Source organism: Sebastes umbrosus, chromosome 20, assembly GCF_015220745.1.
Source record: "Sebastes umbrosus isolate fSebUmb1 chromosome 20, fSebUmb1.pri, whole genome shotgun sequence".
Lineage (NCBI taxonomy): Eukaryota > Metazoa > Chordata > Actinopteri > Perciformes > Sebastidae > Sebastes > Sebastes umbrosus.
In genome coordinates, this window is record NC_051288.1 from 7,249,816 (window position 1) to 7,275,535 (window position 25,720).

The window sequence follows — 25,720 nt, forward strand, 5'->3', positions numbered from 1 at the left end:
TCACAAATTATTTTAACACACAATTCTTTCTATATATGTGTATATATGTATTTATATATATATATATAGCTGATGAACATTGGGTAATCAGGACTTGCAACTGTGTCATTTATTTTTATATATATATATATATTTATGTATATATATACAGTATATTTTAACACAATTCTTTAGTATATGTATATATACATACATATATATATAGAAAGAATTGTGTTGAAATAATTTGAGATATTTGTATATATACATATACATATATATGTTTATGTATATATATATATCTACATATGTGTATATACAAATATTACAAATTATTTTAAGACAATTCTTTCTATATATATACATATGTATGTATGTATGTATACATACATATGTATATATATACATACATATATATTTATATATACATATACGCATATATATATATACGTTTATATATATATGTCTATACATATACAAATATTACAAATTATTTTAAGACAATTCTTTCTATATATACATATATGTATGTATGTATACATACATATATATATATACATACATGTATATTTATATATACATGTATGTATATATATATACACATATATTAACTATATATATATATATATATATATTTACCACTAGACTAAAGCTAGACTTGTAAGTTGCTTGATTTATGAACAAATACACGAAGGATGTGTAATTGTATTCAATAAGATAATTAAATCCAACTCTTAGCCAGTGTGGGAATAAACAAGTGCAGATGCACATTATGTGAGTGTGATGAATAGATGGAGAGAGAGAGAGAGAGAGAGAGAGAGAGAGAGAGAAAGAGAGAGAGAGAAACACCCCAAATAGGACGATGCGGAACTTCTCAGACCTCGCTGTGTGTCTCGTCGGATTGTTGTTCCGGACGGGACGCTAGAGGCAACCGTTGACTGACGCACAAAGCTCTTCTGCTGTGACTCCTCCGGTCTCCTGAACTCAAAACTACCGAGAACATACTGAGTTTGGCTTCGGCCGAGCGACGGACATCCTTCTGTCTGAGTGTAATGTACCTGCGGTGAAGAGACAGGATGGACGGTGATGTCTCTAGTGAGTATAAACTCTATAAAACCATGGAAACAGGAACGTTTGTGTAGCTAGGCCGCAGCGCAGCCCGCGCGCGGGAATAGCACTGCTAACTCTGTCCGGATATAAGTGTGTTTATTGTTAGATAACTCACCACATAACGCGTTTAAATTGACTTTAGTCTGCCACTGATATGCCTTCGCTCACCGGTGGAGCCTGGTAGCTAGCTGAATGACATTACATACATGAATTGGCAGTTTCTGTATCCGTGCTAACGCTAGCTGAGCTAACGCTAGCTACCACTAGCTGCAGGAAACTCACACTTCATTTATTATCTTATTTTGAAGGATTTAGCGGAGTTAAGTGTCTAGCTGCAGGAAAGGCAAGGCAGCTTTATTAGTATAGCACTTTTCAGCAACAGGGCAATTCAAAGTGCTTTACATAAACATACAAGAACATTGCGACAAAGTGCAAAAGAACATTAAGATATAATTAAAACAGTTATAAAAACATTAAAGATTAGAAAATTAAAAACAAGCTTAAAATGAAAGCTATGATAGAAGCTAAAATAGAGTATAACACAAGAGTAAAAGCTCTAGTGCAGTATAAGATCAGTATAAGGAAACTCACACAGACTCTATTATTTTATTTTGAAGTATTTAGCTAAGTTAATTGTCTGTGCTGATTTCAAAATAAAGTCCGACAACCCTGAAACAAGCATGCTGGGTGTTTGTAAATACATTTAAAGTGTATGTGTGTGTCACTGGTTATGGTGTATTTAATGTCAGCTCCCGTTAAGATCACCGATGACAGGAGACCTCCTCCTCCTCAAGAGCTTGACATCTGTGTTTTGTTGAGTTCCCCAAAGAAAACCGAAGTTCTTACTTTAACATTACCTGAGACCCACAATTTTGCTTATCAGTTTATCGATTTAGGATTGGTTGCACCAAAGATGAGGTAAACAAGATCAGGAATGACATAACTAACTGTTTGTTGGCTCCAATAATCAATCAAGACTCTAGATCCAGGGGGTCAGCAACCTTTACGGTCAAAAGAGCCTTTTTAGGCCCACATTTAAAAAACATCTGTCTGGAGCCGCAAAACATTTAAGCATTGTGATGAAGGTAACACAGCCTATTAAGTCTCATGCAGTGAGGGCACAGGTGCAAATGAGTGGCAGGACATTGAAGAAACATCTCGGGACATTTGGCTGGAAGCCGCTGCTGGCTTTTAAGCAAATCCAATGTGCTTGTTCTGGAAATGTCTTTCAATTACTTTTTTTTGTTGTCGAATCTTTCAAAGCACTATTAAATTCTCTATTTTACCTCCCGAGACTTTTCTTTTTTTTAAATTTAGAATCCATAGCTAGGCTATTGAGCTGCTGAGATTGAGCAAAGTTAGAGGATAAGGAACCAGGCCGTAGGTGACGCACATTTTGGTTGACTGAAATGATAAAAAAAAAAACATTTTATTCGATGTATAAGCTACAGATTTTTACAACTGGAGAATGTAGGAATCACCAATGAAGATCTTAATTTTTTCACTTGTCACAAAAATTACATTTGCAAATATAAGCAGCAACATATCTGTCCAGAAATGGCATGGGGAATCCACGCTATCTTGCATAAAATAGTGTATTCTCGATCTACAAAAGGAGTCTAATGGGAGAGCGGTGCTGTGTCATCTTTTAAAAATGTTTTCCCTGTTTCCCTGCAGGTCCCTCCCTTCCCCTCTCCGCTCTGCGTCTCCTAATCCCACCGATCCGGCTGGTCTCTGCAGCCATCTGGCAGACGGTGGAGCAGAAAATTGTGTTGGATTATGGGCTGCTCGAGGAGTTTGTGTTCATGGTTACGGAGCTGGTTCCTCAGCTTCTCTCCACGAAGCAGCGGGCAGAACTCATTTTGGGTCTCAGAGCACGGGTGAGGACGAGTTGAAGTTGTTTTGAAAAATGAACCGATTAAGTTGATTTTTGTGGGGATATTAGGGCATGGGTGCAGCAATTGGCAGGTAAGGCAGTACGTAAACATTATGGTACCAACAAAAACACACTTGAATCTATTTATGTAGGAAAATTCTATGAAATAAAATTGAATCGAAATATCTACAATGTGAAAAGTATTTTTAAGATCAAAGACATAGAGATATACTCATATTTATACACAATTTTAGACTGGTGAACATTTTTATAATGCAAGTTAATCAGCTTCTGCTTATCTACAAACCAACCAATCAGAATACACCTGTTGGCGTGGCATTTCGCCATTTTTGTATTAAGTTTAGGGGGCACACGAGTGTCCGCACTATGGCCAAAGCTTGGTTATTGTTTTTGTTATTAAAATGTAAAAGAAATGTAAATCAGCTTTTGTTTTCACACATTGTATTGTACAGATAAACACATATTGTACACAGCACATAGTGAAATTTAGCCTCTGCATTTAACCCATCCTAGTATTAGGAGCTGTGGGCAGCTACTATATTGCTCAAGGGCACCTCAGCGCCCAGGAGGTGAACTGGCACCTCTCCAGCTACCAATCCACAGTACGTCCGTACCAAGCCAAGTTCCTACGGACTGAACCACTGCCACCCCTTACTGTCACTACATAAGAGTAGCACCGATTAATGACGTGCCTCTGCACTCATATACTTTGTTCTGTTGACATCGTAGCACTACGATTCACCACGCATTCATCTCAGTGATGCAGCAACTGGTGTCACTGACGGCTTCAAGTTAATATTGTATATATGTTATATATTATACTGTGTGAAACTGATCGTGACCAAGATTTTATTAGACCCATCTCGCACAGCGTGACATGCAATGCGTCTGTTCATTGGGCTTTTATGCCTGCAGTGTGAGCAGGCCTTCAGACAGAACATTTTGCAGATTTCTTTACATGCTTTACTACAGGTGAATATTGCTATATCAGTGTGATGGATTACTTGGATTAAACATGGTGGATGGAACAGAAGAGTTTTTAATAGTTTTTGAAGACCATCAAACTGGCTGGCTCTCATTCTCATCCATACTCTGCATCTGTGCACAACCAAAAGGCAATCTCTTTGTACTGTCTCCTTTTTGAGTTTTTTTGTTGCTATGAGGGCTGTCAATCAGTTATAATAGTTAATCACAATTAATTGCAAATTAAACACATTTTCTATCTGTTCAAAATGTACCTTAAAGGGAGATTTATCAAGTATTTAATACTCTTATCAACATGGGAGTGGGAGTTTGACAGCCCTTGTTGCTATTAAAACAGTAGAAATGCCTTTTCTAAATAATCAACCCCTGTAATAATAATAATAATAATAATACAACTAACAGTATTAGTTGTTTTTACAGCTCATGTTGCCTCTGGCCCTGTTCAGACCTGGCATTAACATGCGTCTCCACATGCGTCTTGAGTGGCCACTTATGATCGGATCTCACTTCCACGCTCTATATGCAGATAAACACATAAAACAACATAGCAAATATTGCGACGTAATATTACATGAATGTCAGTAGTAATATCCTACATATTCGTGAATTAGGGTACATTTTATTAACATTAAAATAAAAGGTTATTGTAGCGGCGCTCCTCGGGGGACCTCCGTGCCGCCGGCACTGCTGCCTTTGCCAGACAACAGCGGGGTGCAGAGCTCAGAACTGGGGATGAGAGAGAGCAAGCGAGCAGGTGTCAGCTCTGTGCAAAGCACCGGAACAAAAACACTGACACATCTCCAACAGTATGATAAGAATGCAGTTTGCGTGCCTAGTCTGGTAGTCTGTAGATACAGTACAGTAGTACAGATATATTGTAATGAAATACAGTGGTATCGACAGGCTACAGTAGAGCAGAGATGCTGTTTCCATGCTGCGATGCAGACAAACGCTCACGTCTGCCTGTGTATTCACATGAGGAGTGTAGTGAGAGGCCACAGATCCAAGCGGAACGTCAGTTGAGTAGGCGGTTCGTATTGTTGCCCAGGACACATTCACGTACACATTACTAAAAGACTGTGGCCATATGCGGCCCAGACCACCTCTGAATGTGGTCTGAGCGATCGGATCTCAATGCGTCTTGAGTGTGTTCACACCTGTACTTACAGCTGTCCACTTGTGATCGGACCACCAAGGATGCATGTTAATGCCAGGTCTGAACGGGGCCTTTGTGTTGCATTACCCTGTTGAGACTGTATTCAGAGCCAATCCAGCCTTTGCTTTCTTGCATGGAAGGCTAGAAGTGTGGTCACTGTAATTCTGAAACAAGTCTTGCTGTCTTAAGATGTCAATCAGGAGGTTTGTCACAGATCCACTGTTTTGCTTTACTTTGAGGAAAGACACGATATACTGTATATAACTAAAGCACTGAGATGTTGTATGTAAAACGTTTCCAGTCAGTGTGACAGGTTCATTAATCGGAGAAATGGTGGTTATTTTAGATGCGGTGTGAATGGAAACAGAACAGCAGGCAGATGTGCAGCTCTGGACTGCATGTTTTCCTCAGAATCACTTGTTCATTATCGCTGCTGTCCTCTTGATTGTAGCTGATCCTGGAGCTGTGTCGCTGTGAGGAGACTGCCGACCTCCTTGTTATTCAGCCACATCTCGACCGAATGCAGAACCTCAGAACTCTGTGGAATGCGGAGGTGAGTCTAAACCCGTAGTCAACATTAAATATCTAGAGTCGCTTTTTTTGTGTGGATGGGTTTTTACATTTGTTTGATGTGTAGTCCTAAAGTGCTTGCTTTTAGTGTGGTGTTTCATCTGCCATTTAAACCATCTTTTATTGCAGAGCGGTAATGCAGAACAAGAAGTCTCTGACTTACATTTCATGGGCCTTGTCCAAAATCTGCTGAGAGATCCTGAGGAGAGAAGAATCTTCTTCCATGTAAGTTTTGTTTGTATACCTTTTTTTTGTTTAGATGAATTATAAGCGCTCCTGTTTGCCCTATATTTGAGAAGTCATGGTTTGTATGGACCGCTCAGATATTTGACATTTATGAATTCCTTTTGTGTTCCAGGATGTTTTCCCAGCAGACTTTGGCCCTTCGTTTGACAAAGCAATCCAGACATTGATGTGGCTGTTTCTGTCCAGGCTTGAAAAGCTTCTTCCCGCCCAATCTCTCCAACAGGTAGACTTCAAAAATAGGTTATCACACACTTCTGTGCTTTAAATCCCTACACTAAACACTGACGTTTTGCTTCACAGAGGAGCATTTTCATTCGGTTTGATGCTTTTTTTTTTTGCATCCGACCGTCACAAGCACTGATGGTCATAGTCTGTTTTTATTTAACTTATAATGTAGGCTTTCATTGCAGTGTTGGAAATCTCTTAAAAAATGTCGACTTGCTTCATATGTTTTTGAAAAAAAAAGGAACTTGACCCAATATTTTGAAAGGATGTTGCCTCACATTAGTTTTCATTTTGTCTTTGTCAGATTGCATCTCTGCTCAACATCTCTGCCTCCTCCGTTCTGCATGAAAGCATGGAGACTTTCGCTCAACCTCAGGAGCTCAAAAACTTGCTGGACACTCAGAAAGACCTCGGCCAATTAGATGACATCGGTGAGCTTCTCAGATTTTCAATGAGCTCTTCACAGGACATTATAGATACTCAATGCTTTGTGTGCACAGTAACATACCTTAAACCAATTATTTTTCATTCAGCTAAGCTGTTCTGGTTTCAGTAGCAAAATTTGCATATAATATTCACTGGAATATTATATGCAACCATTAATATACCCACACACCCGCCTGAGCCAATCGCGAGCTGAGCACGGTCACAGCTTGCTAGCGTGAGCCACCTAGCTGCTACGTCAGCACCACGGTAGCTGTTTGGCTAGAAAGACACGTAATATCTATAAAACTACATTTACAATCAAATTGACACATGTTCTATTACACAGACTCGTGACGGTTATTTAAAGTTAAAGTTACTCTTTATCTCCTCTCTCGTACAATTCCCGAGCCTCCGGCTGTGTCTACAGTTGTGTCCGAAATTCCATACTAATACGCTTTTTAGTACGCTAAAACAGTTTGAGATTTTTTAGTATGTATGAAACCAATAGGACACGAATTGAATACTATTTCTGGTGAAATATTAAGTATAAAACATTCACTACGCCGGTATAAATATCCCACAATGCAATGCGGTAGTGACAACAGCGTTTATAACATACATTGACGGACAGCTCTGTAACGTCAGTAACACACTGTTGGTATAAGATTTCACTTTGCTAGGCGTAATATATGTTTTAGTTCAGAATTTGATTCTTACAAACCATCGTTTTGGTCACATGAGGTTGGCATGGGTTACCATGGTTACACGTTTACAACCGGCAAGGAGGCTCCTGGGAAGTGACCACAAGTTACTGCTCAGTGCGTCCGAAAAGATACATACTATTGTACACAAAAAAGTATGTTGAACGATAGTACACACATATCGGGTACATAGTGCACAGTATAAGATTTTGGACAAAGCCGTCGATGACAGCTGTCAATCATTACGTCTCAACCCCTTTTTATAGCGTCAAATAACTAATTAAACCCATTATACCTTAAAAATTAACACTTGAACATACATTGCCGTGATAAGAACGACATTTGTGTACTTTGTGTACATGTCCCATCTGTTAACATGGAGGAGGTGGGCTTAATGGCCTATACTGCAGCCAGCCACCAGGGGGCGATCGAGATATTTTGGCTTCACTTTTGGGGAGCTGTCATGTTGTACATCTTTATATACAGTCTATGTTCTGAACATGTTATATAGTGCCTTTTTAATCTGTTAAAATGACAAATAAAACCGACTCAATTCCTGTAATCTCCTCTTTTCAGACTCTTACATTGTTGACAGCGGCATCTTGTCAGCGCTGTGTCTCCCTCCCGTGGAAAGAGTTGTGATCGTCGGCGAACAAGCGGAAGCAGAGAGCGGGCTCATGTACACAGTCTGCACAGAGATGGAGGTGGAATCTGAGAACAAAGAGGTGTACGCGGAGGGAACCGGGAACTCCGAAGAGTGCGCGCAAACCGAGTGGTTTGGCCTCGGCAGCGAGGTGAAAGCAGAAACGGACACTATGGTGGTTACAGATCCCGTCGAAGGCACCGAAGCCAGCGAGAGTGAAATGGCAGACGACCACAATTACGACCAACCCGGAACGCTGATCATCGGGGAGGACGGTCACGTGACCGTGCTCGACGGTGCGCAGAAGAAGCCAAACAGACGCGGGAGGAAAAAGAAACGACCCGTAGACGAAGATTACGATTTGCGAAGCAGAAGGAGGGACAAACAAGACGATCCGGATTTTGAAGCGTCGTGGGAGAGACCGGTGCGAAAGAACCGCGGACTCAAGATGACACGCTACCTGTCACAGTGGAGGAAATCGGGAAAGGGCAGTAATGCTACTAACAGCAGCTCTAAAAAGCTTGCTGGATCCCAAAGTTCTACCAAAAGCAACGACTTGGACGAGAGAACGTGCAAAGTGTGCGGCAAGGTGGTGACTCGCGCCAAGTTCTTAGAGCGTCACATGGTTCGACACTCAGAGGAGCTGCCCTTTTCTTGTCCCACGTGTAAAAGGTTTTATAAGAGCTTGCGTTACCTGCAGCAACACCGATGTCCAAATCAGACAAAAGGGAGACCTGGCAGGAAAGCAAAGGTGCAAGAGACCGCCGCAGACGAGGGCGAGCAGTCATCTAGCGGGGTACCTGGTGAGGCAACGGGTGAAGAGCAGCCGTCAGACGACGCAGCGCAGGGCCTCGAATCAGGAGACAAAAGCCCCGAAGGAGACAAAAGCCTGCTAGAAGGCCCGTTCTACTGTCCTCACTGCAGCGTCGAGTTCAAGTGCCGACAAACTTTTAGGTTCCATTTACGAAACATTTGCTACAACGAGCAACAGGTGGACCCCGAGCAGCCCGACGATGTCAAGCATTGTTTCAGGTGCAACGAATGCGACAAGGCGTTCAGGTACAAATCAACATTGGATTCCCACAAACAAACTCACAACCCGCTCTACTGCGAGGTGTGCATGAAACTGGTACGCGACTCGGAGGCATTGGCGATGCACAAAGAATCCCACACGCCATTTCAGTGCAACCGGTGTGAGGAGAACTTCCCCGTGTTCAAGGCCCTTCACAAGCACTACATCGACGCCCACAACCCCACCGAGCCTTACACCTGCACCCACTGCCTCACAACCTTCGCCAGCTTGAAGCGCTTCATCAGACACGAGTGGAAACACACCGGTTACCAACCGTTTCAGTGCACGAACTGCACCAAAAGGTTCAGGTCGTACTCTGACCTTTTGGAGCACCAGAAAAAACACACCAAAGCGTATCCGTTCCTCTGCTGGGAGTGCGGCAAGAAATTCCGGCACGGCGTCACACTGACGAGGCACGTGGAGCGCGTGCATCACTCCGGCGAGCCCGTGACAGAGAAACCCGCGCCGACCTTCACCTGCGCCCAGTGTGGGAAGACATTCACTTCCAGAAGGTGCCTTCTGAAACACGATAATTTCCACCACAAAGGGCTGCGGTTCCCATGTGAGTTCTGCGGAAAGGGATTCTTTGGCAAGGACGCTCTGGTGAGGCACACTTTGATCCACACGGGCGAAAGGCCGTTCAAGTGCGACGACTGCGACAAGTCTTTCAGATCTTCTGCAGAACTAAAGATCCACAGGAGATACCATACTGGGGAGCGACCATTTAAGTGCAACATCTGTGAAAAGGGTTTTGTCCAGTCGTGCTTTCTTACCTTGCACATGCGAACCCACACAGGAGAGAGACCATATGTTTGTACAATATGTAGTAAGGGCTTTTCAAGCTTGCACGGCTTAAAACGACATAGGAGACTTGTTCATGCGTAGTTAATGTTAACATGATACTAATTCACATAGGGAGGTTCTGTTTAACGTTCCCCTATTGAAGGAGCTCAGGTTACATCCACACTAATACATTTTTGCTTTAAAACGCATAACTTTTGCAACGTTTAGGCCTAGCGTCCATACTACTCCAGCGTTTTTTGAGCACTTAAAACGTTGTTTGAAAACACTACTCACCCCATTTTAGTAATAAAAATCCAGGGTTGTGTTTTAGTCTGGACAGGCGGAAACAAAGACCTTTTTAAAAACAATGAAGTAGACAATTTATAACGTGTCCTTCCCTTTGTCACGCCCCATCACGTGAACCTTTTCCGAAAGAAAACAAACGGCATCTGTTGTGTTTTCCGCCGTGTTGAATGCCTTATACGCATGTGTTACTTTAAGTAACAGCTCCACCTCGTCGTAGGTCTAAGCACTTTTCCCCATTGCTTTACTTCCTGCGTAGCATTTTCTGCAAATGAAGAACTAACTGCGCTGCTTCCGTTTAACACCGGTACGCGCATGCCCAGTGTATGTGAATGGTCATGTGATATGCGTTTTCAGGCTTGGTAGTATGGACGGAGAGAAATTCTGAAACGGCCCTAAAAATGCTCATCTGGACGGAGATCGTTTTCGTTTTAAAACGAAAACATATTAGTGTTGATGTAGCCTCAGAGGTCAGCATCAGATGTAGACCAGAACTTGAGGATCAGTTGAGGATTTGACCTTGCTCAAGGACCCTTCAGCAGTGTGACTGAGATGGGGAATTAAAAACTAGGTTTTTCCAGTTGAAGGACGTTTTTCCTTAAAATGTCAGCCACATTGCTGTCTCTGTGGCTGTCACAGCTCCGGATCGTTGGGAACTGTTTAATTGTATAGTGCATTATAAAAAAAATTTAACTTTGTATTTTTTACAGAAATGTTTGCTGTAGTTCTACATAAGATTTGTATGTATAAATGCTATAATCCTTGATTCCTTTGGGAATCGATTTCTTTTTCTTGAATAAATTGAACATTTCATTCCAAGTGTCATTTGATTTGCTCAGGAGTGAGGTCATTCATAGGATTTTTCATTATAAGTTGCTTGCATAGTTTACTTGTTGATTTTTTTTTTACAGAATTTGGGCTTGATTTAATGCAGGGAGGGAGCATTCAAAAGATGTTCCTATAGGGAATGGAAATTGCGGAGCATTCTGGCACGAGCTGCCATTTTTGGAGGGTAGCGTACGGAGCTACAGTAGACTGTCACTATCTGTCACCGGTAAATCATTCATCATCAGAAATGTATAAAGTACGTGCGAAAGACAAATACCCATATAAAGAGAAGTTGACAGAGGAAAAAGGGCCATACACTGTATTACAAAAAGTTAGTTAATGATAACAATCCTTACGAATTAGGACCTTGACAGTTTGCTACCCATTACAGTCACTGATGTGTTTTAACTGTCAGCAGTTCAAAATATGTATATCTTTAGAGGCCAATGTCCAATTTACAAATTGGTAAATTACATGACATTAAGATCTACAAGCCAAATGCCAACTACATAATCATCCGGACAAAGATAAGATAGCTAATGTTATGCAAACGGAATACTAGCAAAACATCGGCTAATACAGCATATTTAATCTACCGACATCTTGCAAAATGAAACCCATAACGTTAGCCTACCTTTGTGTCTGACTGTATACTATATATAACTACAATTCCGCTTATTCACTGTGCAGTGTTTGGTGTTGTCCTTCGACACTTGCAGTAAACAGCCAGCGGATGGCACTCTCAGCCTTTATCCTCCAAAAATGGCGGGCTTGCTGTTGGTGACGTCACATTCCCACTCCTAATAGAATATAGTAATCACCAAACGGATACGGTTTCACATTATATGAAGTATAATAATGGGATTTGGTCTAAAAATATAGCCATATAGTATTAAAGCAGCAGGAGGTAGAAATGGAGCAAATATGATTTAAGAAAAAAGTTTTTTTTATAAAATGGTCATTATATCCTGAAATCATGTGCTTCTGTGTCCTCCAGTGCTCATATGGTTCCTGCAAGAACTTAGAAAAATCAGCCTAAAAATATATATTTTTTTTCTCACCTGTTTTCATACAGAGGCAAAAAAAAAAAGTAATATAGAAAAAAAAAAAAATTCACTTGTTTTCAGACAGGAAAAAAAATAACAGACGATTTGCTCCAATTCTACCCACTGCTGCTTTAATCACAAAACTATACTGTACCACAGTTCGAAACATTCAGTTGATTGTTTTTCAACTTATTTAATGGTACCAATGCCTTGAGAATCGGGGGGCACATTAAAGGTTTTGTAAAGTTACATTGCAGCATCAAATAAATGATTAAATGAGAAATAAATTAATTTCCTAATTAACCGTATAATTTCCAAATACTTGTATTAATGATACGAGTACAAATTAATTGTGGTAATAGATAGATAGATAGATAGATAGTAACTTTTTTGATCCCGAGGGAAATTCAAGTTTCCAGCATCACAGTTTGATGGCTCGGGGGAACAAAGGATTTCCTGAGTCTGTCTGTGGACATTGCTTTATTTCCCCCCCTATTATTATATCACATTCAGTAGCTTTGAATAGCTAAAGACTCAGTGCATCCAAATAACTGAAACCATTAAAAAACAGTTCACCCCAGATGGGACTCGAACCCACAATCCCTGGCTTAGGAGGCCAGTGCCTTATCCATTAGGCCACTGGGGCTACGTATTTCTGTGGGGGGTAATAGTTCATTAAATATTGTATAACACCTTTTCCAAACACATGCTTATTTTCAGATACTGAACTAAAATACATACTCTAGTGTGTGTTGGAGTGACTCGTGGTGACATGCCGTCAGTATTTCTCACTTGAATCTTTTTAAAACGCTGGCAAATCCAACTTCTCAGTCAACTCAGTAACAGTAACACTGGTGTTACATGTACCAGATCATCTCGGTATTTAAGCATGACGACAAAACAACGATTCACAGTCGCAGTCCGCTGATTAAAACCCTTCTTTGATCAGTGGTTGTCTCAAAAGCATTGAGATTAATTTACAATTAGTCAAAACCATTAATAAAGATAACAATTTAATTATATCAGCGTTAAACATGTGCTCAAATTAACAAAGTTGACTGATAACTCCCTCTGATGTTGCCTGCTGGTGTCATCTCTCTCTCTCTCCAAGCAGGAACCAGCCTGGTTGTTTTCCTCCTCTCTGTCTCTGCCCAGCAGACTCCAGGAGGAGGAATAATATGGTCGCGTTAGCTCTTCAAGGCATCAGCTGTAGGATTAACGTTATCTGGATTTCGGTTGTTCTGTTAAAATAATGAATTTACTACCGTCTAATCCTCACGGGAACGGGCTCCTTTATGCTGGATTTAACCAGGATCATGGTGAGAAAAGGCGCTTTCTTGTTGTGTTTCTTCTTCTTTCAAGTGTAAATTAGCAGCGTCGTGGATGCTAAGCTAACGATGCTAAACCGAGGGGCATAAATTAAGCATAGCATTATCTAACAAACATCTTTACATGTCTCTATGTCTTGTAATAGAGTATAATAATAAGACTGCAGGTTGTGGTAGTCACTATAGAAGCAGCACATTTTAAGTACTCGTTAAGCTAATGTTAGCTTTAGCTGGCTAACTACGTCAGCTAGCTAGCTAAAGCTAACGTGGCTTGTTTGTGTTGTTTATAGCACATAAGTCAGCTAACCACATCATGTTGTTAAGGGTTGTTCAGTTAGACATAAGCAGGTGGCTAAAGTTCAATCACTCAAATAAGAACAGGCAGTTACTGGTTATGTGAACTTAACTTAAGAGCTAATGCTAACTGTTAGCCGAATTAGCATCGACCATCGTTAGCTACAAGGCCTATGGAAAGGAGGTTGGGACACGCATCATATCTCCGGGGTATTGCACATGCGCAGTAGAATCTGGTCTGCACTCGTTGAAATTGAAACAATCGTAACGCACGACAGGAGCTTGAGTTCCACTGCGCATGCACCGTACCCCATTCCCGAGACCCGTGTCCTAACCTCCTTCCATAGGCCTTGCATTAGCCGTGCTTGGTTAGCACAACGGCTAAACCAAGCTAGCGTTAGCCAGGTAGCTAGCTAGGTCGCAGCTAACAGTTTGACAGCGTTATTGGGTTAATGTTATGTTAGCTAGGTGCTGCCCAGGCTTTTATTAGGTTTACAGTTTCCTTAAGCACGTTATTTTCTGTTACTTCGTGACGTTACAAAGTAAAACTGTTCTTCTCTCCCCACCCACACACATCTCACACAGGCGCTAAAGTTAACGTGTCTTTCTTAATTGGTCCAATTTAACATCCATTCAATGCAATTTATTTAATTCAATGAACTTGGTGCCGACTAGCTTTCTCAGAACTGAGGCTAATGTAACCTAATAAAGTCAATGTGACCAAAGACCTCATATGACCCGTTGAAGAACTAGTGTTAGTCATGGCCCTCAACATCACTGTCCTCATATGTCAACATACAAGGTGTGCCAGTTTAACATGAATTCCACCAGAGGTTAATCATCTCTTAATCCATGCTGTGTCAGCTCTGTATCTGTTGAGGGCTGCGCTTCTATCACCCCTGGTACTATCCTCAATCCTCAAAGCACTAAATGGTTTAGGTGCCAAAATACATTTCTGATCTTCTGCTATGTTATGAACCATCCAGACCTCTCAGGTCATCTGGATCAGGTCTGCTTAGTGTCCCCAGAGTCAGAACTAAACATGCAGAAGCAGCGTTCAGTTTTTATGCACCAAATATTTGGAACAACCTCCCAGAACCCTGCAGGACCTCCAACTCTGAGTTCTTTTAAATCAAAGCTTAAAACTTTCCTGTTTGCTGCTGCCTTTTATTAAACCAGATAATGATCTTATACTGCACTAGTGCTTTTACTCTTGTGTGTAATATTCTATTTCAGCTTCGATCCTAGCCTTTATTTTTTGCTTGTTTTTATTTTCTAATCTTTAATGTTTTTCTGTTTTTATAACTGTTTTAATTATGTCTTAATATTCTTTTGCACTTTGTTTCAATGTTCTTGAATGTTTATGTAAAGCACTTTGAACTGCCCTGTTGCTGAAATGTGCTCTACAAATAAAGCTGCCTTGCCTTGCCTCATGCTGTGTGTTGACATTACTGTAAAGGTTGAGGTGATTCCACTTGAAAGCTATTTGTGAAAAAGTGCCTCATATGACAACAACTGTTGATTAATGTTATTATGTTTAGTTCGTGATCGATTTCTGATATCCGTCTCATCTCTGTATGTCTCCGCAGGATGCTTTGCCTGTGGAATGGAGAACGGATTCCGTGTGTACAACACAGATCCTCTTAAGGAGAAGGAGAAGCAAGGTAACAAGCTCTGGAGACATTCACATATACAGTATAATTGGTAGAAAATACATTTTCATGTTGGTCACATGTTTTGTTCGGATGTATACCTACATTCAGGTTCACTGAGCAGTCTGCCACGTTGCAACACATTGATACTTAAATACTAAGTACTTAAAAAAAACATAGTTATGTAGATGAATATTAAAAAAATAATAATAATAATACATCCATAGAGCTGAAAGGGGCCGAATAAAATTATGGCTTTTCGTAAAAAAAATTCTTATGATTGTGAATTAATTATTTGAAAAATGTTGGTGCCCAAAATATAGGTTTAGTTTATTGGTGCCTTTGAATGAAACTTGTGAGCTAATGGTTACTACATTGGAAGTTGTGTACACAATATGCCTGGCGTTCAAGTGGTTAAGTCTTGAGAACACAGCTGATAAGCAACGGCAATATTAACTGTTACTGTCAGCGTCTAGAAGCCACAGAGATGTAACATAATGCAGTAAATGTAAAGGCATAATGAGGAAAAAGATGAGGCCGTTGGGAATATCAACATTTTCCTCAGACATATTATAAAATTACAAAGAAAAACAATATACGACTAAAATTACATTATACTGTATTAACTTATTATGCACCCAAAAATTTACTTCCATGGCCTCCGCCATTTCGGACAACGTTAACAAACACCTCACAACTCGTAAACTCTGTGCTTTCAGAAACCTTCCACGTTCATATGGACTCTTCTGGTGAACACGGTAAACACGACCCCATTTGAGTGCACAATATCTCTGTGGAAGATATCTGATGTTTGGTTCCCACTTCTAACAAGGCTTGTGAGCCAATAGTAAAACAACGTTGGTATCACGTGGTATCTCTATGTCGTCAGCGATCAAGTTGCCAGTTAGTGTGGAAAAAACTATAGCTGATGTTGCAATTCAGTCTCACTCCACTCAACCATAAAATATGTAGGTTGTGCAACAAACTGGCAACCACTTGTTGTGAAGTGAATACAATGGAATGAAGGAAGGAGAGTGTGACATCTAGTGGCTGAATGTTATCGAAGAGTATATAAGCAAAGAGACGAAACTCCGGTGTTTTTTTGACAACAGCCACTACAGCCATTTTGGACTGAAAACGCTTATTATATATATGATATTGCAAACATCACATTTTCCCATCTAATGTTATGGATTAAGAGTTTTTTTTCCAACCATATTGTTGGAACAGTGGAAGAGACTGGTGGAAAGACAAACCAATTAACAATCAGGTAGCGTACAGTTCATGGTTTGTGTTAAGCTAACGTTACCACTTGTTCAGGGGTTGCCTAGCAACAACAACAACAACAACAACAAAACATGCAGCAAACTGCAAAACGCGACGTGTCTGATCGTGGGCTTTTTGACTTCTGACTGCCGAAACATTATTCAAACCAACCAATTCTGCTGCACACAGGAACAAAATAGTGTGACAGAATTGAAACTTCTTAAACGTGTAGGGATATAAGAGGAAGTGTCCCCAACACAAAGGGCTGAAAATGTGACTCGGCACATGACCTGATCAGACTTTTCTGACTCATCGGATTGAGCTGATCAAGTAGTCGTTCACAGGACCAAGTGTGGTCTTTTTTATTCTGTGCTAATCCATGTGCAGTCCTTTGGAGGGATGGAGGGAGGGAGAGGATTTCTTGTCACTGTGGTCTGTTGTGGAGGGCTGCCATTAGAGATGAATAAGCATTAGTGATGATAAGAAGCACTGTGCAAATGTTATTTGAAGCACATTTTACAGTCAGTGGTGATGATAAGGGCTGCTTTCTTCTCTTACAATAACAGTCATACTTGTTATCATTGATGCTCACTACCAATGACGTTGCTTTTCAGAGTTCCTGGAAGGCGGGGTTGGCCATGTGGAGATGCTGTTTAGGTGTAACTATTTAGCACTAGTGGGAGGAGGAAAGAAGCCAAAGTACCCGACTAACAAAGGTATGTTCTCTCTTGTCTTCAGTAGGCAGTGATGTTGGTTATAGAATGTTTTTTGTATATGATTATGGGCTGGCGGGAGATATCACAAACCTACAATCTAAAAGTGGGATTGATTAGTAACACCTCAAAGGGATAGTTCGGGTGTTTTTGAAGTTGGGAATCCATAGTCCGCGTATTACTTACAGTAGATAACACGCCCCGAGTTTGGAGAAACAGACAGGAGTGCCAGCACGGGAGCAAAGCAATGTACTGCTGTGGACGGGACCGGCAGCAAATCATATTTTAGACACCTAAAAAATCAATACCAGCGTACGCAATATTTTGAATATTTTCACCGCTTTATCTCGCGGTCAGACAGCCCTTTCCGACGGCGAACTGAAGCCATTGTATTCATCTATGCTTTCACCAAACTGCCAGACTCCATTGGAAAACAAACTGTAATTTTACCTTGCAGAACACAGAAGTTGCTGGTGTAGCGTTGCTTCGATTTGTTAGTTTGTTTGTGCTATTGTGTGACTTCGGTGAATTCAAACTAACCAAAGTCACACATTAACACAAACAAACTAACCGATCAAGGCAGCCGGTAGACCAGAAACTCCCACGTTCTGTGAGGTAAAGTTACTATTTTTTTCAATGGAGTCTGGTTGCTTGACGAGAGCATAGATAACGGCTTCAGTTCCCAGTGGGAAATATAGACTGTATAGCTGTCTCACGGCAAGGTAAAAAAAATATTCTAAATATAGCGTACACTTAAACACATTTTTTTTAGGTGGCTAAAATACTTTTTTCCTGCCGGCCCCGTCCACAGCAGTACATTGCTTTGGTTCCGTGCCGGTACTCCTGTCTGCTTCTCCAAACTGGGGGTGTGCCGACAGCCATAGTCAGTGTAATTACCTACAGTAGATGGCAAAGTACCTCATAAAATCCCATTTTAAAACCCCCGATCTGTCTCTTTTAAGTAAGGGATAATGTACAGCAAGCCGGTCATTGTTGTGAAAGAAACCCAGACAGGTACATGCCGCACTGGACCCCTGTGCTTCGCGTCGGGGTCTCTCATCGCCCTGAAGGGGATTCTTTCACAACAATGACCCGCTAGCTGTACATTATCCCGCTTATTACACGGCTACTTACTTAAGAAATCAATAATTTCACACAAAATTGGTACGACAGTCCGACTTCAGAACTGCGGCCATAGCAACGGTCTGTTATACATAGCAATGGTCTGTTATACATAGCAACGGTCTGTTATACATAGCAACGGTCTACTATAAAGAAATAACAATTTGATAAAATGACACCTAATTATAGGTTATATCATCTGTTCTGGTTTTCCATCATACTTTTATCAGTATGATACTGATTAAATTAAATATACCAAGTACTACACATATTTAACTCATATGACTGTGTTGAATATTCTTTTCTTTGTTGGTGCTCTAGTGATGATCTGGGATGACCTGAAGAAGAAGACAGTTATTGAGATTGAGTTCTCAACAGAAGTCAAAGCAGTGAAGCTTCGGCGTGACAGGTAAAGAAAAGTCCCCCTTCTAAAAGCTGAAATGGACTTTGTAAAGCTAATTTATCTGTCCAGGGATTGTGTTCTGTCATTGTGTCGGTGAAAGTTATTCCATCATTTGTGACAGTTGCAACGTAAGGGTTGTGCAATGCATTAGTGAGTGGTTTTGAGGTTCGTCTTCAGGAACAGCCATAGTGTTTTTAGTGTTCTTTAGTGTCAGCAGGCATACATCACTCTTTCTAAAAGGTTTCTCAACTTAATCACAGCAGTACTTTGGTAATGAGTAGGGCTTCCCCCTCTTAGTCAGTTAGTCGACTAATCCGTCGTTTTGGTCTTAGTCCGATTAGTCGTTTTTTAATGCTTTTTCCGTGCTGAATGACTTATTTACAAGAAACTTAAAGGGGAACACCACCCAAATAAGGAATTCCAATATGTTATTTCCACGGCCTAGGGAAGTTCAGTCAATATTTGTGAACATGAGCTACTCTCTCTCAAAGCCAGAAACCAGAGAAGTGAGTCTCAAACTTGTGATGTCAGAGGGTAAAAAGTGTGGAGCTGCTCCATAGACAATGAATTGGAGACTGATTTTGTGGACACACACAAAAATTAGCTTTATTCTATTGTAGAAAATGTCCCCATATACTCAGAACATCCCCCTGGGTGCTCTCAGTATCATCTTTATTTCTATACTTCCTTCTATTTAAATGGTTCATATTTTGTGACACTTTATTTAGCTCTTTTTTTACTGTGTTAGCGGATGCATCTGTTTTTTTGCTGCTGTACACTGCAAATTTCCCCACTGCGGGACTAATAAAGGAATATCTTATCTTAACTTTCCCAATTAATTGTCTATGTAACAGCTCCAGACTTTTTACGCTGACATCACAAGTTTGAGTCTTAGCACTCTAGTTTTGAGATTTGGGAGAGAGTTGTTCATGCTAACTTATCTTTTTTGGACTGTCTTAAACCATAGGAATCACATGTATGAATTTTGAAAATGGGTGTAGTTCCCCTTTAAGAGCACATCTCTGGTAAACGCAAGATGTAAAGGGGACATATGAAAAACTCACTTTTTCAGTGCTTGTGCACACACATTTGGGTATCTGGAATACCAACCGACCCACAAACTGTGAAGTAAGACAACCCAGTCATTGTTGTGGTCTGTCTAGTTCAGAAACATGTGATTCAACAAGCCATTCAGACTCCCCTTCCTATGTCACATGCAGGCTCATTAGAATATATCACCCAACGCTTGAGAACTACCTTTGCAAACGTGCAACATATTTTTCCCGCAAGCCAATCAGAGCAGACTGGGCTTTTTCGGGATGGGCTCTTAAAGAGACGGGCGCTAAAACGGAGCGTTTCAGACAGAGGGTGAATACAGGTATATTCATACAGACAGGATGAGAAAAAGAATGTGTTTTTTTTAACATTAAAGCATGTAAACATGTTCTAGTAGAAACCCCAAATACAAGTATGAACTGGGAAATGAGCATGGTACGTCCTCTTTAAAGTGGTGCTTTTGTGTGATTCTTTAAACTCAGTTTCACAGATCTGTCAACAAAATTGTATGAGTGTTAGTCCACTAAGTATTTCTTTGGTCGAGGAAAGCCCTAGTAATGACACTGGGACACACTTTGATGCGGTGACAGTGCAGCTATACTAGTATTTTCCTTGGTATCTAATATCTCTTGAATTGATTCTCCCATTCATTGTCAGTCCTGCGGCTTCTGGTATCAACACTGGAAGTGTCAGATTATTATTACGCTTGTGAATGCTATTTTAAGTAGAGTCTTTGACATATATGTTATGATTCTCTTTTGTTCTCAGGATTGTGGTGGTCCTGGACTCAATGATCAAAGTCTTCACCTTTACCCACAATCCCCATCAGCTGCATGTGTTTGAGACCTGCTATAATCCCAAAGGTCAGTCCACTGTTTAAACTCCTGTTCTACTGTATATATTTACATTTCAGACGCTCTAGCGGGTTGAGCAAACATACGTACTAAATGGTGTAGCATCTTTTAAATATTATTTTAAGGTGTAGTCAAATCTTGTCCCAAAACTTTCAAAGCTTTCCATTTAATAAGTCAGTATTAGGGCTGTCAATCGATTTAAACTATTTATTCGCGATTAATCACTTGATTGTCCATAGTAAATTAATCAAAAATTAATCGCACAATTTTTATCTGTTCAAAATGTACCTTAAAGGGAGATTTGTCAAGTATTTAATACTCTTATCAACATGGGAGTGGGCAAATATGCTGCTTTATGCAAATATATATATATATATATATATATATATATATATATATATATTTATTTATATATATATTTATATATATATATATATATTTATATATATATATATATATATATATATATATATATTTATATATATATTTATATATATATATATATATTTATATATATATATATATATATATATATATATATTTATATTTATTATTGGAAATCGGTTAACAACACAAAACAATGACAAATATTGTCCAGAAACCCTCACAGGTACTGCATTTAGCATAAAAAATATGCTCAAATCATAACATGGCAAACTGCAGCCCAACAGGCAACAACAGCTGTCAGTGTGTCAGTGTGCTGACTTGACTATGACTTGCCCCAAACTGCATGTGATTATCATAAAGTGGGCATGTCTGTAAAGGGGAGACTCGTGGGTACCCATAGAACCCATTTTTATTCATATATCTTGAGGTCAGAGGTCAAGGGACCCCTTTTGAAAAGAGCCATGCCAGTTTTTTCTAGTCAAAATTTAGTGTAAGTTTGGAGTGTTATTTACCCTTCTTTGTGAAAAGCTAGTATGTCATGGTTGGTACCGATAGATTCCTTTGATTTTTTAGTTTCATATGATGCCTGTATCATCACTCTAGCTTTAAAACTGAGCCCGCTACAACCGAAAAATCGCAAGTTGCATTAAAGAAATTAGTAGCGATAAAACTAATCGTCACCAAGGCGTTATTATCGCGTTCACTTTGACAGCCCTAGTCGATATAAATGTCTCACGAGCACATTAACCAACGTTTTCCCTCTTTGTCTCCTTGTTCTCCTCAGGTCTGTGTGTGCTGTGTCCCAACAGCAACAACTCCCTGCTGGCGTTCCCCGGGACTCATTCAGGCCATGTGCAGATAGTGGACCTGGCCAACACAGAGAAGCCCCCGGTGGATATCCCCGCCCATGAGGGGGCGCTGTGCTGCATCGCTCTGAACCTGCAGGGCACAAGAATAGCTACTGCATCAGAGAAAGTAAGCCATGCTACGGCTGAAGTGCATTGAATTCTTTCGTTTGTTTAAATTGTTGCTGACTTATGACTAATCCATGTTTTGTTTTTCTATAGGGGACTCTTATTAGAATTTTCGACACATCTGCAGGTCAGCTCATACAGGAGCTGAGACGAGGCTCTCAGGCAGCTAACATTTATTGGTGAGCATTGAGCAATAACACTGTTCACATCTTTACCCAACAGCATGCAACAGTTCTGTCCTTTTGTTCATGACATTATGGTGCATTCATACCTTCATACCTTCATTCCTCCCTTTACTCGCACGAGTTGGACCGCCGGGACCAGGTCTATCCGCACGATGACAAGCAAACAACCTTTAAAATGCTTGTTTTAAGATTGGAGTTCGGAAGGGCTAGGCTATGCTAACATTGTAACTGCTCCATCGATACTCAAAATAATGCCATCTAGTCACACACACACACACACACACAATCAGACTACTGGAGCAGAGACGGAAGACAGTTTCCTAGGGGAAAACACTGCTGTCCCACGGACAATATTTTGATACACACTTAAAATACAACATCTGGAAGAAGATCAAATGATACAGTTAGCTGGGTATGGTCGCTTAGCAACGTCAGGCGCAACCTGCCTCCATGCCCTTGAAGGTTGGCACGAGAGTACGCACCCAGCGCCTGACCGACGTGCCTCGCGTTTTCCAGGCGGTAAAAGACGCCGCATGTGTCCCGGCCCTAAAGGGGACATGACATATGCTCATTTTCAGGTTCATACTTACTAAACCATGTTTACATGCTTTAATGAGCTCATAACAGCTTGTAGTTCTTATTATATCCATCTGCTCCGTCTTTTTCAGCATTAATTTCAACCAGGATGCGTCCCTCATCTGCGTGTCCAGCGACCACGGCACAGTGCACATCTTTGCTGCAGAGGACCCCAAAAGGAACAAACAGTCGAGGTCAGTCTCTGCTGAAGGGTTTTAATTGTTCTCCATACAAGTGATGTCAAATCTGTCTGCTGCTTAATAATGAAGCGAGCAATTAAGATAAATACAAAAAAGTAAATTTGACTTTGACTTCCAACCCTGTGTCCTGATTGATTGATTGTCTGTCCTCTCTGCAGTTTGGCGTCAGCCAGTTTTCTTCCCAAATACTTCAGCTCCAAATGGAGCTTCTCCAAGTTCCAGGTCCCCTCGGGTTCTCCCTGCGTGTGTGCCTTTGGAACAGAGCCCAACGCTGTCATAGGTGAGTTCAGTCTGGAGGTGTGCAGCTTGACAGGATACAACACTGTCTCATCTTCTGGTGACATGAGAAAGAAGTTAAGATGGGGCAAGAAAGACAATCATACAGGTTGTAAACAAACCCCTTAGTGAGTTCAACTTGTTTAGATGAGAAAACAAAGAGTAGCGGTAACATTATTACCTAAAATGATATATGGATTCTCTAATTGTTTAGTTTTTCCCTAACCAACCAGTAGCAAGTGACATTTCCTTCACAATGTCTTTTTCAGCCGTCACAAAAGCTCTGGTAGAGGTTGCAAGAAGCAGTTAATTAAACGTTTATTGCACTAATCAAAGAAATATATGGAAATATGTTCTGTATGTCAACTTTCATAGGAATGTACGGGGCCCTGCCTCCGACGCTGTATCGAGTTCTCTTAATACATTCATGGCCCTGACGTTACCTGCAGTACTGTAGAAAAACAAGTACCGTCACATTCTTAGAATTTTGGCATCGACTTGGTACCGAAGTAACGATTCTCGTGACATCCCTAAACAGAAGAGATGTGGATCATGACAGTTACAGTGACAGTGTCATCTTAGGGCCGCCCCAAACCATGTCTTAACTCATCTGACTGTTTCCTCTGTCTACAGCATGCTCCACTACATTCTAGTAAAACAAGAGTATTGTCAGGGTTTGTGTGTGTGGCTTGTGTTTGCTGACTGGGTGTATTCCGCTCTCGTTTCCCTCCCCTCCACGCTGCAGCCATTTGTGCTGACGGCAGCTACTACAAGTTCCTGTTCAACCAGAAAGGGGAGTGTGCCAGAGACGTGTACGCCCAGTTCCTGGAGATGACCGATGATAAAATATGACCTTTAAACCCCCTCTGGAGACTTGCTATGACACAGCCTTTTTTTTTTTCTTGTTTTTTTTTTCTTCGCTTTTTTTTCTTTATTTTGGAGGAGAGTTCCCACGCTGCATTTCTCCTTATCTTGACAGACTCTGTAAAAGAGCATCAGATGACGGGAGGGGGGGACAAAGAAAAAGAAGCACAGACATTGGGGGGGGGGGGAACCCTCACAACAAAGATGAACGGATGGAAGCACGGGATGCAGACTTTTGTCTCTCATGGACTCCTTAGGATCGTCTCTGGACAAGAGGGACACGGATGGCGACTTGACTCCCAAACCAAACACTAGAGAAAAGAGGGGAAAGTTATTTTTTTCTGAATGGACAACGTGCCGCTTTTTAAGACGTCTTCCGAGGAATTTACAAATGGACGGTTATTTTTAATCACACGGATGATTCTGATAGTTAGACGGATTGAAAAACATTGAGATTTTTGTCAACTAACACCACCTAACCTAACTATAGGGAGTGCCTCGAGACTGGAGAGAATCTGTATGTGTGCACATATTAATGTCGTCATATATACATAATGTGTGTTCGTGTATATACCAATGTACCATATTAGGCGTTCGCAAAGCCGAATCAGAATGAGGTAACGTGTCTCTGATCCCGCATTGTGAAGCGCCACCTTAGTATTACTAGATTTTCTTATATTCACTGTATAAACACAAAACGCGCCAGACTGATCTTCTAACTACGTAGAATTGTACAGAATAGTAGCAGAAAAAAAACAACTAACATGTATTTTTGTTTCTCTTGTCCTTTTTTTTTTTTTTTTTTTTTTCATACATTGTGCAATATGTTTTCCCTAATTTGCTTTTTTGTTAAGAGCTTGTGAACATTGTTGTTTCTAACTGACCAAGAAAGCTTAAAGAAGTAGTTTGATATTTATTGGGAAATAGTTATTCGCTTTCTCGCTGAGTTAGATGAGAAGATTAATACAGGCTCTATGCGCTAAAAATGAAGCTACAACCAGAAGCTGGTCATCTTAGCTTAGCATAAAGACGGGAAGCAGCTAGTCTGGCTCTATCTGAAGGTAACAAAATCTGCTGACTGGCACCTCTAAAGCTCACTAATTAACCCATTACATGTTGTTTGTTTAAAGGGGCTATATGTAAGAATCAGAAATTGCTTGGAGGCGCGAGCGATCGGTCAAAAAAGTGAGGCGACACACAAGACTGAACCTGATTGACAGGCATCATGTTGATTAACGTTAATCAACATTAGCCCGCTAAAACCCACAATAACACTATATATTTCACATGCTTGGCAGTAATGTTAGCTTACCAAACAAAGGCCCTTCCATGAATCGAAGGCCTGGCCGATGTTGATCCTAGTTTTGCCCCCCGACATCCGTCACATATCTATTTTGCAAGACGGGCTTCACTAGATATAACTGTTTTTGTGTGCTTCCGTGGAGTTTGTGTTGGAGTCTGAGTTGTGGTGGCTGGTCATTTGTTGGCGTTACGGGACTCCATTTCTAACCAAACGTTAGCTATGGTTGCACACTGTTGGAGCTGAAAATAAAGGTACTCGCAAGCTCGCATGACGTCACATCCGTTGGATTTTCCTGGTA

General features: G+C 40.7%; 2 protein-coding genes and 1 non-coding gene across 4 annotated transcripts; 2 read left to right on the forward strand and 1 right to left on the reverse strand.

The window, feature by feature from the left end:
- Nucleotides 1-809: 809 nt before the first annotated feature.
- On the forward strand, nucleotides 810-10,920 carry LOC119479533 (zinc finger protein 135-like). Its single transcript, XM_037755272.1, has 7 exons — nucleotides 810-1,074; nucleotides 2,767-2,969; nucleotides 5,578-5,679; nucleotides 5,826-5,921; nucleotides 6,055-6,165; nucleotides 6,472-6,598; nucleotides 7,871-10,920. The coding sequence occupies exons 1-7, from the start codon at nucleotides 1,056-1,058 to the stop codon at nucleotides 9,892-9,894; spliced, it is 2,682 nt and encodes an 893-aa protein (XP_037611200.1). The 5' UTR covers nucleotides 810-1,055; the 3' UTR covers nucleotides 9,895-10,920.
- A 1,622-nt stretch (nucleotides 10,921-12,542) lies between these two features.
- On the reverse strand, nucleotides 12,543-12,615 carry trnar-ccu. The gene has a single exon. It is a non-coding gene; the product is annotated as a tRNA-Arg (tRNA).
- A 449-nt stretch (nucleotides 12,616-13,064) lies between these two features.
- Nucleotides 13,065-25,511, forward strand: wdr45b (WD repeat domain 45B). 2 transcript variants are annotated; one of them, XM_037756048.1, is made up of 11 exons: nucleotides 13,065-13,288; nucleotides 15,181-15,255; nucleotides 15,963-16,001; nucleotides 17,124-17,225; nucleotides 18,666-18,753; nucleotides 20,572-20,666; nucleotides 21,829-22,019; nucleotides 22,112-22,197; nucleotides 22,872-22,973; nucleotides 23,138-23,259; nucleotides 24,001-25,511. In XM_037756048.1, the coding sequence occupies exons 1-11, from the start codon at nucleotides 13,222-13,224 to the stop codon at nucleotides 24,105-24,107; spliced, it is 1,074 nt and encodes a 357-aa protein (XP_037611976.1). In that variant the 5' UTR covers nucleotides 13,065-13,221; the 3' UTR covers nucleotides 24,108-25,511. The 2 variants fall into 2 exon arrangements, with proteins under 2 accessions (XP_037611976.1, XP_037611977.1); XM_037756049.1 differs by lacking the exon at nucleotides 15,963-16,001 and having other exon boundaries at nucleotides 13,067-13,288.
- Nucleotides 25,512-25,720: the final 209 nt, after the last annotated feature.

Coding starts and splice junctions, on each gene's coding strand:
- LOC119479533 (XM_037755272.1), top strand. Junction 5,680..5,825: donor GAACTCTGTGGAATGCGGAG/GTGAGTCTAAAC, acceptor CTTTTATTGCAG/AGCGGTAATGCAGAACAAGA. Junction 5,922..6,054: donor AGAGAAGAATCTTCTTCCAT/GTAAGTTTTGTT, acceptor TTTGTGTTCCAG/GATGTTTTCCCAGCAGACTT.
- wdr45b (XM_037756048.1), top strand. CDS start 13,222: ATGAATTTACTACCGTCTAATCCTCACGGGAACGGGCTCCTTTATGCT. Junction 20,667..21,828: donor GACCTGCTATAATCCCAAAG/GTCAGTCCACTG, acceptor TGTTCTCCTCAG/GTCTGTGTGTGCTGTGTCCC. Junction 23,260..24,000: donor AGAGCCCAACGCTGTCATAG/GTGAGTTCAGTC, acceptor TCCACGCTGCAG/CCATTTGTGCTGACGGCAGC.